Source organism: Malus sylvestris, chromosome 10 (genome assembly GCF_916048215.2).
Source record: "Malus sylvestris chromosome 10, drMalSylv7.2, whole genome shotgun sequence".
NCBI classification, from domain to species: Eukaryota; Viridiplantae; Streptophyta; class Magnoliopsida; order Rosales; family Rosaceae; genus Malus; species Malus sylvestris.
In genome coordinates, this window is record NC_062269.1 from 12,742,251 (window position 1) to 12,760,252 (window position 18,002).

An 18,002-nucleotide genomic window follows, 5' to 3' on the forward strand; every position below is an offset into this window, starting at 1 on the left:
GATGCCACTTAGGAGGATGTCGACACCATTCTCGAATGATTTCTTGACTTCAACGCTTGAGGACAAGCTCTTTCTTAGGGGGCAATATTGTTAGGATATTAGAATATTGGACAGCTGGTGGTCCCTCCTTTATGGTATTTTGTTTTTTCCTTGTAAGAGTTGGTTTCATCCAACGGTTGGGTAAGTAGAGATGTGTTCCAATCGTGAGCATTTCCCCCTCTAGGGTTGTATATAAGCTTCCTTTCACCATTTGGGAAAGGTATGAATGAAAATCAAATGTCTTAGTTTATTATGTTTCATCCTTGGGTTCTATCATCTAGGTTTGCAGAATAAATTAGCACAAAATCACTATTTTGATATTATAAAAAAGAGTTGATTTTCATACTATTTTTAACCTCACATGCATTCCTTTTTATTTGTAAACATTAGATGAATACATTAAAAAAAAAAATTTGACATGATTAAACATGGGTGTATAAGTATTATTTCCTTTTTCAAAACCAATGACATTTCTTAATTTTTTTTAGCTGACAACTGGTCACAAAGTTTTATTTTTAGTTTTGGATTACCGTAACGTATTTAAATTCGGAGACAAGTTCATGTGAAATGTCTGATAAGGTTTTTATCGAGGCCTAGTGCTCTTGTAAATGTATGTTTTTTTGTCAAACTTGTAATTGTATTTTTGGATGATAGTTTTCTTGCTTGAGCAGGACACTCTTTTTCCCTTCGACCGAGTTAAAATCCCCATCAAATTTTTTATCAAGATGTCATCCTAATTTCAATTTGTACGTTCTTAGATTATGTTATTACGCCTATGCATTGCCTCTTCGGTTCTCCTCCTGCCGCCGCTCTCTCTAAAACCTGAAAACGCTCTCTTTCCATTTTTATCTTCTTCTCTACTCTCGTTGCTTAGCGTCGTTCTTCCTCTCTTTCTCTCGACATCACGATTCAGACGCCCCACACACCCAAGAACCCGGAAACACCCAAAGCCACCACCATCTCATCCTTTCGACCTCACAAACTGAAGTCCAAGCCCAGTCTCACTCTCTAGGTCAAGATTTATGCCTTGCATGTACCGTTTGATTTGTTGTATCTCTATAACTACTTAAATTTTTCCGACGTTTTTGCTTGGATTCTAGAGAAGGCCGGCGTCGAGGTTGGTCTCAAATGATTGCTCAGAACCTCAGGTACCTTCTTGACCTATTGCGTATAAATATCTGATTCAAATTTGTGATTAAATATAATTGGGTTTTAGTAAAATTTTCATCATTTTGTAGATTTTTTTGTTTAAGTTTCTAGGTTTCGGAGAATTATTCGTTAAAATTCTGGGTTTTTTTTGTGTGATTTTCTCTGGAATTTAGTAACTTTGGTAGGTTTTATACGGTTTGTCGATTAAATTTCTGAATTTGGTAGTGGGTTTTTGTTTTGTGTGCAGTTGATTGAATTTGGTAATTGGTTTTTGATTTTATCAGTTGTTTTCCATCAACTTCTCTACTGAAATCCTGGGAAAAGTGAAAAGTTGTTGAAAGTGAAAAGTTGCAGTTTTCTCGTAGTGTTTACTACATAACTGCTCAATAGGATTCGTGTGCATAGTTTTTGTGCTTGATCTTTTGGTGTTGTGGAAAATAATGCATTTTAAGGGTTTTGTTTAGAATGTGGAATTGAAATGATTACATTTTAGGCGATATTTGGCTATCTGCGTAGTTGTGGTCATTTCTGCATTCCAGTTGGGTTTATTTCATATGACATTATGCCAGAATTGTGTTAAAAATGATGCGTTTGGTCATTTGATGGTGTGGAAAGCTCTGCATGTAGGAATTTTGTAAAAAGAATCGAATGTAATTGCAATTTTGGGGTGCGCCCGTGCTTTTTAGTATAACACTGCCCATCAGAGTTTGAAATATTTGAGACAGGATGGTGCTTGGTTAAACTTGGAGTCTTAGGTCTGAGACAAGATGGGGAGTTGAAATTGGTTTTATATGTGGTTTGATCACATTGCATGCTAACTATGCTTGAAGTAGTAAGTAGTCTCTGAATCTTATGGTTCATATTTGGTGAGTCATTAAGTGTCATTTATACTTGAAGTGGTATGTTCAGCATACATTTTTTCGTGGAACAATGTCTGTTAATATTGACAACCCCAATTTGGAATGGATGAAGTACATTTATCAATAACCAGTGAATCAGTAGGTTGTTGCAGTTATAGGGGAAAGACCATACATGTACAAAGTCATGTGCTTGACAACTTTGACGTGTAGCCTAGGAAGTGATTTGATAAATGACATCAGAAAGTGTAAACTAATGAAATTATGTGGATTCTCATTCAACCGGACAGATTGGTCTTCAGATGTAAACAATACACAAATTTAAATGAGATCACAAGAATTGCAAAGCTTAGTTAAATATGACATTGAACTACTTTTGATTAAGTGTAATCTTTAATTACTCAGGAAGTGGAAATTCACTGTCAGGAATATCGAAGTAAGTTTAGTTGCGAGGTTAATGCAGACTACTAGCAATATTGTTATTCAATTGGGCGAGTCCCAATTGAATGTGAGTAACTTTCTTTGTTCATTCAAACTGAAGCTGATCTATTGCTTGAGAGAGCTAGGATAGTATGTGTTGTTTGGTTTGTGTGGTTCCCAGAAGAAGCATTATATGATGCACCCAAAAAGGGTTTTGCTTAACTTGGTAGATAGTTCAATAAATAGTGTTAACAAATCATTTCAAACCTCCAACAACTAAAAATTTGTTTTTACTCACTTTGGTTCTTCTTCATGTAAGTATATAGCAATTGCATCATGAGACTAAGTAGAGTTAGTGAGCTCGAATGTTTCAATTTCATCTTTCAAATAAGTATATAGCAATGGCATATGTTGGTTCTTCTTCATACAAGTCCACAGAAATACAAAAGCTGATGTTCTGTAGGCCGGTTTATTATGTTAAAACCATTGAGTTGAAATTTTCTGTAAACTTAAGTTTTCCAGTTCAGTTCATGTGGTTCGTTTAAAGTATTATTATTATTTTTACTTTCAACATCATTTAGATATCTTCTAATTTCTCTATTTTAAATTAAATATACTTAACTACATTTAAGTTACATGTTGCTGACCCAGTTAATTTTTATCCTCTATTTTCCTTCTCCATAACATGCCTTGAACATTGATAACGAACAAATGGTTGATATGCTGAGAATCTATGAATGCACGAGAACTAAAGGCATGAGCCTCAGAGTATTGTAATATATTGTACAAACACAAATCTTTGTTTCTTATTGACCATAAAGATGTAAATAGATTTTGATATAGATGTAAATATACTTGATTATATTTCATACATTTAACACAGATTTTAAACCTGCAGCATTGCATGGGCTAAGTTGCTTGTTATATATGACTAAAGCTCAAAATAGCCTAAAACACTGTTTGAACAATGTTCTTCCGTTTTTGACACTGCCAAATCTGTATTATTACAATTCTGCCGCCTTCCTTTGACACGTGGGATCACACTCCTCCTCACTTCTTCCTTCCCGGTTGGCTTCGACTGGAATCAAAATCTCTTGCTCCAAATTTCAGGAGGACTTCACTTCTTACTCAAATTGTTCTAGTTCCTCCCTCACTTCATCCTTCCTGATCACACTTGACATCGTTCCAACCTGAATCTCAAAATCTCAAAAAAAAGTTTCCAACCTGAATCTGACGACTACGGCGGCGCCCTGCATCGAGGTTGGTCTCAAACAATTCCTCATCATCTCAAGTACTTTCTAGACCTATTCATGTCAAAATCTTCTTCAAATTTGTGATTTAATATAATTGGGTTTTAGTAAAATTTTCATGGTTTTGTCGAATTACACGTTTAAATTTCTGGGTTTTGAAAAATTCTTCTTTTGATGGCATTTTATTTGAGCAATGTTGAGCAATCTGGATAGCATCGTTTTGATGAAATTTTGCATTTGCTAAGACGTGCTCCTGGGGATTGCAATTTCATCTACTCCAAACAAGTAAATTCTTTTTAATCTGAATTTAGAAAACTATATTCGAATTTGTTTTACATCTTATTCAGTTGGATTTAGGGGTTGTGTTTTAGTGTTTCCTGGCCTGAGTTGTATATAAAGAAAAAAGAGATTTTTTGTATCCTAAAGAGATCATCGTGATCATAGACACAAGTCTGATATTTATCAAGTATGATGCCGAGTCCTCTTGCATTCATATAATTACATTTGTGAGTTGCTTTTCTGGGTTTTTGTTGATTTGTTTGCTTATCTGGTATATACACGAAGAGATGATGACACCGCCACAAACATTATCAATATACATGAAAAACCTAACACTTGGGCCAATCTAACCATTTATTTTGAGCACAACACATCCGCAAAATAATAAAACATATGACAGCAGGGTTTTTTCAAACTTAATTTTTGTTGGCATGTTGTTTTTCATATAAGTATTGATTTGATTAATGCAAGTGCTTTTGGCATTTTATGACAAAGAAGAAGAAGAAGAATACTATGTATGCTATAACATTATGAGTCTGAGAGTTGAGACATGTATGGAGGTAAGCAACAATTATGTGAGACATGTGAATTGTATGGAGGTAAGCAACAATTATGTGACTTTTTTTAGCTAAAAAGATTGTGTGACATTTTGATGTATAACACATTACGAAACAACGAAGAATAGGAAGAAAGTGTAATATATCATCTCTAACTATTCGACTTTGTTCCAAGAGTTGTGTTAAGATGGAGAAAATTAAAAATATTTGAAATTCATTTTTGAGTAGGTTCTCATTCTCCAGGTGAAATCTAGATACCAATTCTCAAGATCAGTGGAGCGACAAAGTGGCATATGAAGCAGGCCTCTTGAGTGTAAAATTATAGAGCCCAAAGCCCACTAAAACCTATCACACTATCTCCTTTCTCTCCTTTTCTCATCTGAAAAAAACACTCTCTAAAGCAAAAATTCAAACGAACTCCATGGATTCGCAGACCCAGAACACCTCGTTGCAGAGACTCCAAAACGTGGAGAATGTAAGCAGTCAACTACTCAATTCCAATTCCACATAGGAGTTTGATACCGACGAGAATTTGAATTTTTATTTAATTTTTGGTTGGTTGCACAGAGAATCGTTAAGGTTTTGGAGCTAGCAGGAGGCGTCATGGATGAGCTTGCAAACCCTAGCGGTCCCAGAAAGGAGTACATCAACAACCATTGCCGCGAGTTCATGCAATTGATCAAGGTCTGTTTTTTACAAGCTCAGAGTAGCAGCAGCTAGGGGTATCGTCTGCTTCTGTGTGTGTATATACATATATGTTTATATATAACTTAAAATTTGTGTAAGCATGGAGTTTTCATGGAATTTGGGATTTGGGAACTTTAATTGGACCCATGAATTAAATCCTGCCACGAAGTAGATTGCAAATTTGGAACTGACAAATGTTAGGAGGGGGAAATTTTGGGACTAGAGTTTTTGGGGTCTAGAAGGTTCTGGTTTTTATACTATGAATTGAATTAGGTACTCTTTGATTGAGTTGTGCTTGAAATGCTTTTTGAATTTTGGATGAATAATCGGAATCTAGTCAATAAGAGTAGCATCTAAAGAATTCAGAAACTTCGTGGAAGAATCAACAAAAATGCCTAATTTTATTTTGGTATGGGAATAGTTTTTTGGTGCAAAAAGTGAGAAATTTTAGGTCTGGTTGAGTAGGTTGGTTGCAAGAGTGGATTATGTACTTGCACTTTCTTATTTTGGCTCAACTGTTTTGTGAATCGAGGATGAGGATTTTGGATTATTTTTCTTTTGTGCATCAGGATATTCAAGTGGCACTACGGGATGAAATTAAAAGTGCATGCGATTACCGTCCATTTGAGAAGTGTGATTACAGTTCAAGAATAGCTAATGAGATCTGTTGCAAGAAGCTCGAGTATGTCATGTCACAATTGGATCGAATGAAAGAAACAATTGATGAGTATCATAATGCAGTTTGAAGATGCATGGTAGAATTTTTGCAATCCATTCTCTTCAGTGTTCCAACTTTTTTGTATCAGACTTCTAGAATATAATCACATGTTCAATTTACTAAATTAGATTGTGGGGAGGAATGAGGAAACTGGGCTGTCAATTTATAAATGGGCAGATGTTTTTGTGGATTCTAATTAGCGTTTAAGGTTCATGCTCAATAGATGCACATGTTCTGTGTCACGTTTGTTTGATTGCGTATAATATAACTTGTGCTATCGTTTTCATTTACCATGAATAGCCTTGCAGGTAATATTACTCCAAAGCTTTTCCAGTTTTACAATAAAATTGATGATCTATGTTATATTATTTATATTTGAGACTTTTGTGAACTGCAATTAAGTTACGTACTAGCAAAACAGTAAGTTGTATACTTACCGTCCTCTGTAGTTGAAGGGGAAAAAAAAAAAGGAAATAGAGTTGTGGATTTTAGACGAGAAAAAGAAGGATTCCTGAGTGCAAAGCACTAAAAAGATTGAAGACGTTCTGTTGTGCTGTTTCTAGTTAAGGGCCTAGTAGGGGTTAGAGTTTAGGGTCCATGAGAGCAAAGAAGCTTATACCTTGCAGATCATTCTCAAAAGGAAAATAAATGGAAAGGGCTTGAAAATTTTGAATTTTGAATTTTAACGATAAAGACAAAATAAAAGGTAAAATGATTAGTATCATAATTGAATTTTTAGTGTAAACATATGGTTTTTCGTTAAAATAAACAGTACCGGGAGCTTTTCATTAAAGTTCCCTTTTTCAAAAGGATCTGGATTGCAAAGGACCAAAAATATTGAAGGCGTTCTGTAGTGCCGTTTCTAGTTGAGGAGGGTTTAGGGTTTAGGGTTCTACAGCTTTAGCTAATTCAACATGTTTGAGTGAGTTCTACCATGGTAGCCATCTATTAGAAAAGCATCCATTTGGAAAACATCAAAACCTAGAAAGTAGCTTTTAGGTTTTGGTTTGTGTTGCTTGGATGAGGATCCTGAAGAATGTCACCAACATTGATGATATAGGCATTTGGGGTTATCCACTCTCCGTCTGCTTTTCTCATCACCTCCAGTCCTCCGACATCATCCTGAGACAGCACGGTTAGAGCACCGCTGTCCTTGTGGCGACCAACACCAATAGCTAACTGAGGGGAAGGGCAAGGTGGATAGTGATTGAGCCTGATAAAGCTTGTCCGGTCTTCGAAGTAGCTGTTGAACCTGTTTTCTGGCAAGCCTAGGCTCAAGGCAATAAGTCCCAACAACTTGAGAGCTAGTTTTTCTACTTCTCGAGCGTATTCATCACACAGCACCCTGGTATTAGATCTTACGAATCCAATTCCAAATTTGTGTCTAAAGTAATTATGTTCACTCTCCTCTTAGTAATCAACTAATCATTGAGTTACCGTGGTTCTGGAAGTTGCTCAGGCCATTGGTTCGTTGTCCTCAGGATCGGCTGAAACAGGCATTAACATAGGTTTCTCCACTGTGAAATCGAACACCTCCTTCCAGTCTCGTACGTTCTTGGTATGCTCAGTATCGTAGTAACCCAACACAGTTTTTTCATCCCTCCAAATTCGCCTTTTCTCCTCCGAAGGCAGATCAAAAAAACTTCCGAGCAGCAGCCTCAGTCTTTCCGAGCGTACCCAGTTGTACTCCATGGTTATCACTTGGAAGAACCCCCTGTCTTTGCATGCTTGCCGATCTCTCTAACAAGTTTTTCAATGGCTTTTGGGTCAGAAGAGTTGTCTGGGGAGTTTACGGGAGACAGGTCAATCAATGGTATGCCATCAGCTTCGATGATTGACAGTTTTGGTCGGTGCTCGGGATCTTGGATGAAAGCTGGATTAATCTCTCCCATGGATGGCGATTTTGATTTGGAAGGAAAGCAACTCAATTCTTTTTCTTTCTTGCAAGAATGCTACTAGAAGAATGGCTCGTTGAAGTTTTATCTTGAATCTGGATAGGTTTTTGTCAATTGTTATTTTGGAAGGTTGGGACAGTTCAAGCCGGCCTCAGAAATTTTTGTGACCATAACACCATCATGTAGTGTTACTATTGTTCCCGTTGTCTCTACTTCACATGATCCCGATGCAGACATAGAATGACATGATTGAGATAAATTTTTTAAATAAACGATTCGATTGAGAAAGATTAGATGGTATTTGTGGCAGGATGCTAACTTCCATCGTACAATATTGCAGAATTTTGGACTTAATCAAAAGGTCTTGTTTAAGTTTATTCTTTTTCGACAGAGAAACATAAGGGAGGTAGATGATGATATATGAAGCTGGTGTTATTTTCTGCAAAGTTATGCATACAGCATTTTTCGTACGTGAAGCGAAAATGACGGAAAACTCGTTCGAATCAACTTAATCCGGTGCTCGGAAATGGTAAATCTGGATGTTTTCGGTGTTGAGTATCTTGAAGTTAGTGAGCTTTCTTTGAGTAATAGACTTTCCCAAGCTGTAAGCAGTTCTTCCAATGGCTTGATTTGAGTGTAGTGAGCTGGGTTGAGGAAGTAGGCAATGGAAAACCTTTTCTTCTTCGAGTTAACCATCACTCTGTGCTCCACACTCCCGTATCTCTCGTTGCTCCAAATCTGCATAAGCATATCGATTTGTTTTATGAATGAAGGAAGCTCAACGAGAGGACTTAGTATGAAGTTTGAAGATTGGTATCTGAATAACGCCACCAACATTGATGATACAGGCATTTGGGGTAGGTTTTATTCGTATCCACTCCCCGTCTGTTTTTCTCTTCACTCCAATCCTCCAACTTCATCTCGAGCTAGCACGGTTAAAGCACCATCATCCTTGTGGCGACCAACGCCAATAGCCCACTCAGGGAAGGACAAGGCGAATAGTGGTTTGAGTCCGATAAAACTGGTTTGGTTTTTGAAGTAGCTGTGGAACCTCACTTCTGGCAAACCTAGGCTCAATGCAATCTATCCAATCGACTATAGACCTAGCTTTTCGACCTCTCGAACGTACTCTTTTCATCCCTTCTAATCTTCCTCTTCTCCTCCAAGGGCAGCGCAAAGAACTTCCGAGCAGCAGCCTCGATCCTTTGGCGCTTCTCCAACAGAACCCTGTGGTTGATCACTTGGAAGAAACCCCAGTCCTTACATGCATTGCCTATTTGTGCGATAAGCCTTTCGATGGCTTTGGGGTCGGAAACGGAGAGTTTTTAATCACGTTTAGCATGAACTTAACAGTGATCATTACAATGCGAAAGGCTTGTAGTTCAAATTGTTAAGCAAGTTTACCTCTACACCTCAGGTCATGTATTCGGTTCATACTCCTTAGTATCGCTTGTATTAAAAGAAAATTGGTGATTGCTATAGTATATTTACTTCAAGGTTTGATTTTCCTTGAAGATTGCACTTTGATATCTGCCCCAGACTTGCAGAGAGATATAGAAGCTTTAAGTAAAAGTAGGCGATTTTACATGCAACTCACTTATTAGCAGTTACTGAAGCAGATTCCAAAGCCTCCAATCCGGTTACATAGCACGGTAATCACAAGAAGCGAAAAGAACTTTGCGTTGCCAGTTGCTACCGGTGATTAAATGTTCATGCTATACCATCTAGTATCTACTCCGGTAACTTGAAATGATGAATTTGGATGTTCTCCACCTCCTGTTTCTTGAAATCACTGCGGTTTCTGGTAGCGTAAAACTTTCCCCAGTTGTATTCCCTGTATTTGGCAGGATTTCCATCACTCAGTAGCTCCTCCAAGGGCTTCACCATCACATGATGGGCTGGGAAGAAGAAGAATGGAATTGAAAATCTCTCTTTCTCAGAATTCACCACCACACGGTGCTCCACGCTCTCATATTTGTCGTTGCTCCAAACCTGCAATTCACAGAGTGAACATACATATTACATCTCGAATAATTGTAATGATTAAAATTCACTTACAGTTCTTCTTCTTGTGCCAACAGAAATGCTTGTCGAAAATCTGGTTGGTCCAACTAAGAAAGGAATGGGAGACTTTAGGAGTATTTCATACGCTTAAAAGTTCAAAACTTTTTCTTCATTTCTTTTGTTGTGCAAAAGGGTATTTTGCAAGAACATCATTCATGATTAAGACATAACGGGATGATTTCATTTCATTGAAACAGTTGTTTCACACATCGAGAACTTTAACTTTGTAGTTCAAAATGGTGATTTTCAAGAACAATCTCATTCGTAATTACAGCTCCATAGATACATATTTAAAGTTGTCATTTCACCGAAACTACATAGTTCATGAGTGGTACCTGAACAATGTCACCAACATTGATGATGTAGGCATTTGGGGTGGGCGTGACTGGACTCCACTCTCCATCTGATTTCCGCCTAACTTCTAGTCCTCCAACGTCATCTTGGGCAAGGACGGTTAAGGCGCCAGCATCCTTGTGCGGGCCAACACCTAGAGCTAGGTGAGGGGAAGGGCATGGAGGATAGTGATTGAGTCTGACCAAGCTCGTTTGGTGGTCTTTGAAGTAGTCATCGAACCTGTTTTTGGGCTGGCCTAGGCTCAGAGCGATTAGTCCTAGCAACTTGTATGCTAGTTTTTCGACCGCTCGAGTATACTCTTGGCAGACCTCTCTGCTCAAGGCAGCCAATTCGAGTACATAAACCACATGGCAAGGTGAAGAAAAACAATTAGCATAATGGAGTAAACTGTACATAAACCACAACAAGATATGCTAAAATTTGGTGGAGTTGGTACTAGACAGGCATCACATGCCAATTTCTAATCGCAAATAGTTTAATCTTCATGAATCCGAACTTGTAACACTTGTGAATCAAGTTCAGACTTGTAGAACTTGAACCGCTCGAGGGGACTCGAGCATTATGGAGTGGTGTTCAAGCACTCTTCGAGTGGCTATATTTCTAAATCTTCGAACCAAAGCAAATCCATAATCAGCCAACTTTACGCAAATCATTCTATAGAAGGTGATACTAAATACTGAAAAAAAACGGAAATGATTATCAAACGGGCACTAAAATAAACGAAAACAAATAAATTACCAGAACTCAGGAGGGTACTGAGGCCACTGATTCGTCAACACCCTCAGCTCCTCATCACCTGGCTCATGTGAAGCTGCGACAGCCGTCTGATCTTCCACCAAGAAATCAAACACTTCCTTCCAATCTCTAACATTCTTAGTGTGCTCACCATCATGGTACCCCAAAGCATTCACCATGTCCCTCTTCACCTTCCTCTTCTCCTCACCTGGTAGCTCAAAGAATTTCTTGGCCACATCCTCAATCTTCCTGCCCAGTTCCAGTGGAACCCCATGATTCACAACTTGGAAAAACCCCCAGTTTTTGCATGCATGGCCTATTTCTGAAACCAGTTTAGCATGGCCCGAGACGTCACTTGGCGATGAACCTGTTTCGTGTATGTCATCCTCGGGACCGGTGCGTAGAGCTGAGAGGTCAATTGTGGGGATTTCATCAACAAGTGATGAGTTTTTGGGCTTGGGATTCGGCCTCCTGTCGATGGCTTGGATGAAGGCCGGATCAACCTCTCCCATGGGTAAACCTGAGGTTCAAGGAGAGATGATGGTGGAGTTTAGTGAAATTTTGGGTGGGAGAAAGTGGTGGTGGTGTTCTTGGCATGATTTTGTTGTTGTACAATGAACCTAGACGTTTCTTGACAGGGAAATAATGGAGACAGTATAGTGGGTAGGTGCTGCTGAATTGACAGGTATTCCTGGTAACATGTGGTACTTTTTGAATCCGGATTCTGGTTGGATCATCTTGTGAGGATCTCAGGGATCGTAAATCATATTCGTTCATCATACATTATCAGAAATCATTTTAAATATATATATATATATATATATATATATATATTTGTAAAATTAGATGCAAATAATACATGATAAAAATTGATCACATGATGTATGATAAACGAACACAATTTATGAATTTCTAGAATCCTCACATAAAGAATTCGGAGAGGATCCGATTGGGCTCTTTTTATATAATGTCTAAATCATAATTATTGCCTTATTGGACAATATTGGTAGCTAAATGGAAAAAGATCATCTCTGGATCCATTCTTCTTAATCCATCAAATTAGAGAATTCGTACTATTAAAATTTGATCAAATGACTACAAACAGGAGGCCACTTTAAAAGTTATAATAAACTCAGTCGTTGGATCAAATTTTAATGGCACAGATTCCCTGATTTGGTGGATTAGGAGGAAGGGATCCGGCCCTTTCCGTAGCTAAATAGGAGTGCATAGTTTGCAAGGTAATAGGAACCAGTACCACGTATGCTGATCTTCCTCTTTACTTTGTAAGTAAGATTCTATGTTCAACTTATATGAATGATGAGGATGTACTAATAATTGACAGATTAATCTGAGTAAAAGTAAGAAGAGGAAGAGTGTGGAGGATACTAGTGGACACGTGCGAATATCGACGCATTGTGAACCTACATACTTATCAAAATCTAAAAATTACCTAAGCGCTTGTGCAACTGGTCTTATTATTTCATCTAACGTCATGTCAAATTGCACTAAGCATCCTTGTAGTGGGGTCATATGCCAAATTCAATAATGTCGGGTAGAAAAATCAAAATTGTACCAAATGCTTTGTCGTTTACATTAGTGAAAAGATCATTTTAGGCATTCAAGTTTATTTGGCCAAATATCGATTACAAATTCAATGAGAGAGCATAATGACTTACATGGCACGGATGCACCACTACTCTGACATACCGTGTCAATGAAATAAAAGCGTATAAATTTTTTTTCCATGTCTTTGTATCAATGGCATGGAACATCATGTGGTGATATAAGCACGGTTTTTGCAATCATCTTCATCAAGCTTTCCATTACTACAAACTCTTGCCATCACAAGCAAACCAAACTAATTTGGGCTTTCTTGTATCCGGCGAGTTAACAAAATCTCTTTCATGATTGATAGATTCTTACTAGAAATTAAAGCAACAAAACTTTAATTACTGCAAACGTAAAATTTCTACCTTATTGTCACAAGTTGCTGATTGTTTTACAGTTCTAAGAACTTCAATTTCGTATAACACTTGAAACGATGTAAAAACTTAAACTCACTCTAAATGCCGACTATTTACAAAACTAAACAGAGAGCTTAAAGATTTGAGGTCTCTCACGCTGCAGGCATAGAGGTTGAAATGACAACGTACGACAAGTAGTGTAGCCCATCCTGGATTTTGCTCAAAGCTGTGGTCTGGTCATCACGAAGGTGTTTAGAGAAAGAACTTGCTTTTTCTTGGATCGATGTACGTGGGAGCACTTCGTGGGAGTCCTCAGAAGCGCCCTTTATGGCTGCTAGATAAGCTTCTGCAACATCAGATATACCTGAAAAGTTCATCAAAACTCAAAACTGTCAACAAAAATATATTTGCTACATAAAAAGACATTGAAGGCCTCAGGAGTGCAGGTTATTGATAAGTTTAATTAATACACTATGAAACGGAATAATTAAGAAGTCAGTGTAAAAGCACAGAGAAAAGACATGAAGCTTTAGGAGTTGGGGAACTTAGGAATTAGGCCCCCAAACAATAATATATTCGGGTTCAAATGTTGCTGTATCTATGTGGATTATCTTCCCAATTGTACAACAAACTAGTCACCTAATAGCTAACCACTCTTCTTGACACGAAGAAGAAAAAAGAAAAAAAAAAAAAAAATCCTAACCATTCTACCATTGAGCAATTAAGTAACAATAAGTGACTAGATCTGAGAGTACATTAATTGTAATGGCATATTTTCAACTAGGAAAGGGTAGTCAATTATGAGCATAAGCAGCACTAAACAAAGTTCAAGGAAATTAACCTGTGACGAAACTGCTAGACACTGCCTCCACATATCCTGTCATTGTTTGTGTTTTTGATCTGATTATCTTTGCTTTCTCAACAGAATCTTCAGGCCAATCGATATTCTCCAGATCGGCATCCACATCTTCTGCCTGAGTTTTGTTTGCACTAGATATGATGGATTTACCAAGCATCAACAGTTGAGATACTGCTGAACAGCACAATTCTGACAGCCTCTGCAAAAATATGATTACTTCAGAACTATTGAACCCATGTCAATAAGAATGCCGATGGAATAATACAGTAACAGAAACGTACATGAACCCCCTCTGAGTGAAGACTCTCCAATCTACCAGTTGTTCTTTGAATTATATCGTTAACAGCTTGTCCTGCTAAGGCACTTGTGAACCTAAAAAGAACATAAGAAGAAAAGTTTAAAAGTCATAGTAACAATGCATGGTGTAAAAATAAACAAAACTAAGGAAGCATAGAAGACCACGCATGTTTTTACAGCAATATGTCAGACAAGATCACAAAATCACGAGGAACAAACAACTCCATTTCTTTTAATTGGACGCTGTTGAAATTGCTAAAAAAAATATGTACAGTGAGAAGGCTGATTAAAATGCAATCCAGTTTTGAAATTGGACATATCAGCACCCAGCAATAACTTTTCATAGGACTCCCCTGCTACCAGTCTCACCTTTAAAAGATATTTATTTTCTGAGAGCATCATGCATGTCAAGTCTGATGCAATGTTGGGAGCGATATGATCTATATGCACATGCACACATCTCTATAAGCACACGATTATAAAGAAATTAATTTTGAAATCATTTAGCGCGAAGCCTCAGATCTCCAATCAATTCAGATTGACAAGGACAGTGGGCGGGGAAAGGACACATCATCAACAGTGGCTTGGCAAAATGTTGTCTCAATGTAACTCAAGACGGATGCGGCAAGTTTTACAATTGCTGAAATCAGATGATGTTGGCTTTAGTGTACACGTAGTTGTTTGTTTGTAAATTGAGTGGATAAACAGAGGGTAATGGAGCAACAAAGGTATGGCAATAAAAGAATATTGATTGGCCAGTAGATTTATACAAGCTTGAAGATCAGTATATAGTATTTACGAAAATCAGATGAAAGTCAATAAATCAATAGAACTAAACAGCCATTCATGGAAGCAAATAATCTATAAAAAGAAAAAGACAAGACAATAAAAATAGAAATTGAACAAAATATAGTACCCAGCCGCCATATCAGCAGCCTTGCTGACGCTTGAATCATGCAAACTCTTCATCTCATTGCTATTTCCATCATCTCCGGTCTTTTTCTTTTTGCCTTTGTCCAACTCTGCACCACTTCCATCCAACTCAGTACTCAGACTGAAAATCTGTTGCACCTGTTTAAGCTTTCCATCATAAATAGACTTCTGTTCTGATGACAACTTTCCTTTTCTCCGATTAAATAATAGCGCATAATGGCTGGACAAAGCCTCCAGTTCCTGACAGTGTTACAAAGGAACAACTTTAATACATTTTATTCCCTACGATAACAATATTTAACCTCAAAATTAAATAACTGACCTCCAACTGTTCTGGACCTCCATATATGTAGAAACACCGATCAAATCCCACTTCCTCATATAACTGATCCTCTTCAGTTTCCTTTTCAGAAAGTGTAGAATCCTTATCAACTTCTATACCAGTCTCTGTGATCAGTAGATCCAAAGTTTCCTTTCCTACAAGCTCAAGCACTTGCATTCCCTTTGATGTAAAAGCTTTTCCAGTCTGTAAACGAAACCAAGATAAGCAATGATGTACCATTAGTTAACCAAAAAAGTAGCAAGGGAACGCAAACCTCTAATAAGGATGGCGCGGTAGAACCAGCACCTCCACCTTGCTGGATAGATCCCGCAAGGTTCACAGCAGAATTCTCAATCCTAAAGAACAAGAAGTTGAAAGTCAGGTCAAGTTTGTGTTTCTAATTTGGATTTCACACTTTGCACAAATATATCAACTGCATAATCTATGTTAGAAATTGGAACTTAGAATCTTGAGCCCAATATTCCACTATCAGATTACTAATTCGTTAGTTTCCTGAGAAACAAGAGAAATCATGTGGACTGTAGCCATCTGCTAATTACTAAATTTTGGTCCAGAGAAAATCCGCAAAAATACTAGTACATTCAACTCCAGTGTAACATACTTGTGCACTAGGTTGGTACCCCCTTTCAATGCACTTCCTAATGCTTGCCACGCTCCTGTAGCAAAATTCTCCACGGAACTATCAAGCACTTTCAAACCCTGAAAGTAATGAAAATTAGCATGTTAAGTGGAGAACAAATGGAAGGCATCAGCTTTAGAGGATTGAAGCAAAATTTAAGATACAAACACCTCCAATCTAGTGAAACAGAAGTTGGTGTTAAATTATCCTAAATCAATTTGAGACATGTATAGAAGTAGATGTGGTTCTTGTAAAATTTGCATTACCCTAGCGATAGCTAGATGTATGATTCAATAAGTACAACATAAGAAACAAACGGAATAAAAACATAAACAAACTCAGCATAACAAACTTCATGAATATATGATTGGCGTGAATGCATTAACACAAAAGACTTGCAGATATATAAAAAAGAGATTTCAACTCCATAAATTTACAACTTGCCTGACCGAAAAGTGAATCCTCACTAGCTTTCTCCAATTTATCAAGAGCAGCCTTTCTTTGCTTTTCATGCTCATCTTGGCTCTCAGTGTCATCTTGGGTTTCCTTTTCAGTATCCCCTTCTTCCTCCTTGGAAGATTCTTCTGAGTCCTCAGCAGCTTGCATGTCGGCAAGGCTCTTCGCTGCCGTCTGAGCAGCCGCAGCCGCCTGCATCCAAAAACCGCCACTTCACAAACCGAACCACAAAATGCAGCAACCCTAAATTCTTCCATTTTAACTACATACATAAATCTCTGCATATTTTATAACTTTCAATTGGATAACGTCACTAAACTCTTAATAGCTTAAACCTACTTTCAGATTCGCAGTCGAAACAGTTAATTAACTCCGATATCATCTATACCCGCCAGAAAGTATATCCACTAATCAACATTTCCCAAACTTATAAACCCTAATTTTCCAAAACACACCAAATCAGGTAAACTTACAATACAAATGCCGATGTAAATACATTTATGAAACGCTGGAGACACTTACATTGCGGGAGATCTCTTCGGCGGCTTTCTGGAGATCTGAGAAGACGGACGAAAACCCCCAACCTCCCCATCCTCCGCCACTTTTCGCCGGCGACACTCGTGCTTCAGCTGCTCCTCCTTTTGGTTCTTCTTTCTCTTCCTGTTGAGGACCCTTGTCCTCCTTGAGCGGCTGTTTGTCTTCTTCCTCCATTGCCGATTGAATCCACGCGCCTTCGGGAGAATGGAAGTTTGAAAGATTGATCGAAATGAAACCTTACCTCGCCATCTGCTTCATCGGCATGCTTTCGAACTTTCGAAGGGAATCCAGCAGGTACACGACGTCACACGACGTCGTTTTTGGTGGTTTTGAGAATACGACATCCGTTTGGCACTACCAAAATACCCTGGTCTACCAAAACGGGAGAACCTTAGCCATCTAGTACTGCTGAATTGCTTTATTCAAGCACAAGACATTTTTTAAAAGGAAAATTAGGTTTACATCATTCTTTTTATTACTTCATTGATTAAAATCTTATTCATTTTTAATTTTTGATCAAGGTTCTTGGATATTAAGAACATCATTAATTATTTGAATAATAAAATATTTTTTATTTTTAAATATATTCCTTTAGTGTTAAAAATGTTACAATTAGTATATTTATATTTATGGCTAAATTTTTTTATCATATATTTTTAGTTTTTAGTTTGTACCTATTTTTAATTTGCAAATATTTTTTAATTTGTACCAATTTTCTTTTCATTTTTAATTTGTACCCATATATTAGTTTCTTTTTGTTCCCATATTTTTTAAAGTTTTATTTGTGTTTGTACCCATGTGTATACTGTCACGTGACATTGTATATTTAATCAATGATAGAAAAATTACATATGGTATACTTATATTTTATGCCTAAACTTGTATCCTATATTTATATTTTGAGTTTGTACCCACTTTTAATTTGCAACATTTTTTTTAAATTTGTAGTATTTTCTTTTTAGTTTTATTTTGTACCCATGTATTAATTTC

General features: G+C 37.4%; 2 protein-coding genes and 3 pseudogenes across 4 annotated transcripts; 1 reads left to right on the top strand and 4 right to left on the bottom strand.

Moving 5' to 3' along the window:
* The first annotated feature begins 769 nt into the window (after positions 1 to 769).
* On the top strand, positions 770 to 6,246 carry LOC126586000 (mediator of RNA polymerase II transcription subunit 11). 3 transcript variants are annotated; one of them, XM_050250655.1, is made up of 5 exons: positions 770 to 1,051; positions 1,140 to 1,187; positions 4,780 to 5,026; positions 5,119 to 5,235; positions 5,808 to 6,246. In XM_050250655.1, the coding sequence occupies exons 3-5, from the start codon at positions 4,973 to 4,975 to the stop codon at positions 5,982 to 5,984; spliced, it is 348 nt and encodes a 115-aa protein (XP_050106612.1). In that variant the 5' UTR covers positions 770 to 1,051; positions 1,140 to 1,187; positions 4,780 to 4,972; the 3' UTR covers positions 5,985 to 6,246. The 3 variants fall into 3 exon arrangements, with proteins under 3 accessions (XP_050106612.1, XP_050106610.1, XP_050106611.1); XM_050250653.1 differs by having other exon boundaries at positions 770 to 1,187; XM_050250654.1 differs by having other exon boundaries at positions 770 to 1,187; positions 4,795 to 5,026.
* A 615-nt stretch (positions 6,247 to 6,861) lies between these two features.
* Positions 6,862 to 7,867, bottom strand: LOC126584247 (gibberellin 20 oxidase 1-like; annotated as a pseudogene).
* Positions 7,868 to 8,131: 264 nt separating this feature from the next.
* Positions 8,132 to 9,176, bottom strand: LOC126584248 (feruloyl CoA ortho-hydroxylase F6H1-3-like; annotated as a pseudogene).
* A 236-nt stretch (positions 9,177 to 9,412) lies between these two features.
* Positions 9,413 to 11,639, bottom strand: LOC126585999 (protein DMR6-LIKE OXYGENASE 2-like; annotated as a pseudogene).
* Positions 11,640 to 12,933: 1,294 nt separating this feature from the next.
* Positions 12,934 to 17,353, bottom strand: LOC126586867 (uncharacterized). The gene is made up of 9 exons (XM_050251835.1): positions 16,998 to 17,353; positions 16,464 to 16,667; positions 16,002 to 16,099; positions 15,654 to 15,735; positions 15,380 to 15,583; positions 15,041 to 15,297; positions 14,109 to 14,199; positions 13,810 to 14,026; positions 12,934 to 13,332 (listed from the first exon to the last, which is right to left on the bottom strand). Exons 1-9 carry the CDS (start codon positions 17,184 to 17,186, stop codon positions 13,121 to 13,123), a joined length of 1,554 nt encoding a protein of 517 aa, XP_050107792.1. The 5' UTR covers positions 17,187 to 17,353; the 3' UTR covers positions 12,934 to 13,120.
* Positions 17,354 to 18,002: the final 649 nt, after the last annotated feature.

What these genes read in the sequence shown, in the direction of transcription:
- LOC126586000 (XM_050250653.1), top strand. Translation starts at nt 4,973, where the DNA reads ATGGATTCGCAGACCCAGAACACCTCGTTGCAGAGACTCCAAAACGTG. An exon ending in GACTCCAAAACGTGGAGAAT is followed by an intron (nt 5,027 to 5,118) that starts GTAAGCAGTCAA and finishes TTGGTTGCACAG; the next exon opens with AGAATCGTTAAGGTTTTGGA. An exon ending in AGTTCATGCAATTGATCAAG is followed by an intron (nt 5,236 to 5,807) that starts GTCTGTTTTTTA and finishes TTTGTGCATCAG; the next exon opens with GATATTCAAGTGGCACTACG.
- LOC126586867 (XM_050251835.1), bottom strand. Translation starts at nt 17,186, where the DNA reads ATGGAGGAAGAAGACAAACAGCCGCTCAAGGAGGACAAGGGTCCTCAA. An exon ending in AGGATTCACTTTTCGGTCAG is followed by an intron (nt 16,100 to 16,463) that starts GCAAGTTGTAAA and finishes CATTACTTTCAG; the next exon opens with GGTTTGAAAGTGCTTGATAG. An exon ending in CCGCGCCATCCTTATTAGAG is followed by an intron (nt 15,584 to 15,653) that starts GTTTGCGTTCCC and finishes TTTCGTTTACAG; the next exon opens with ACTGGAAAAGCTTTTACATC.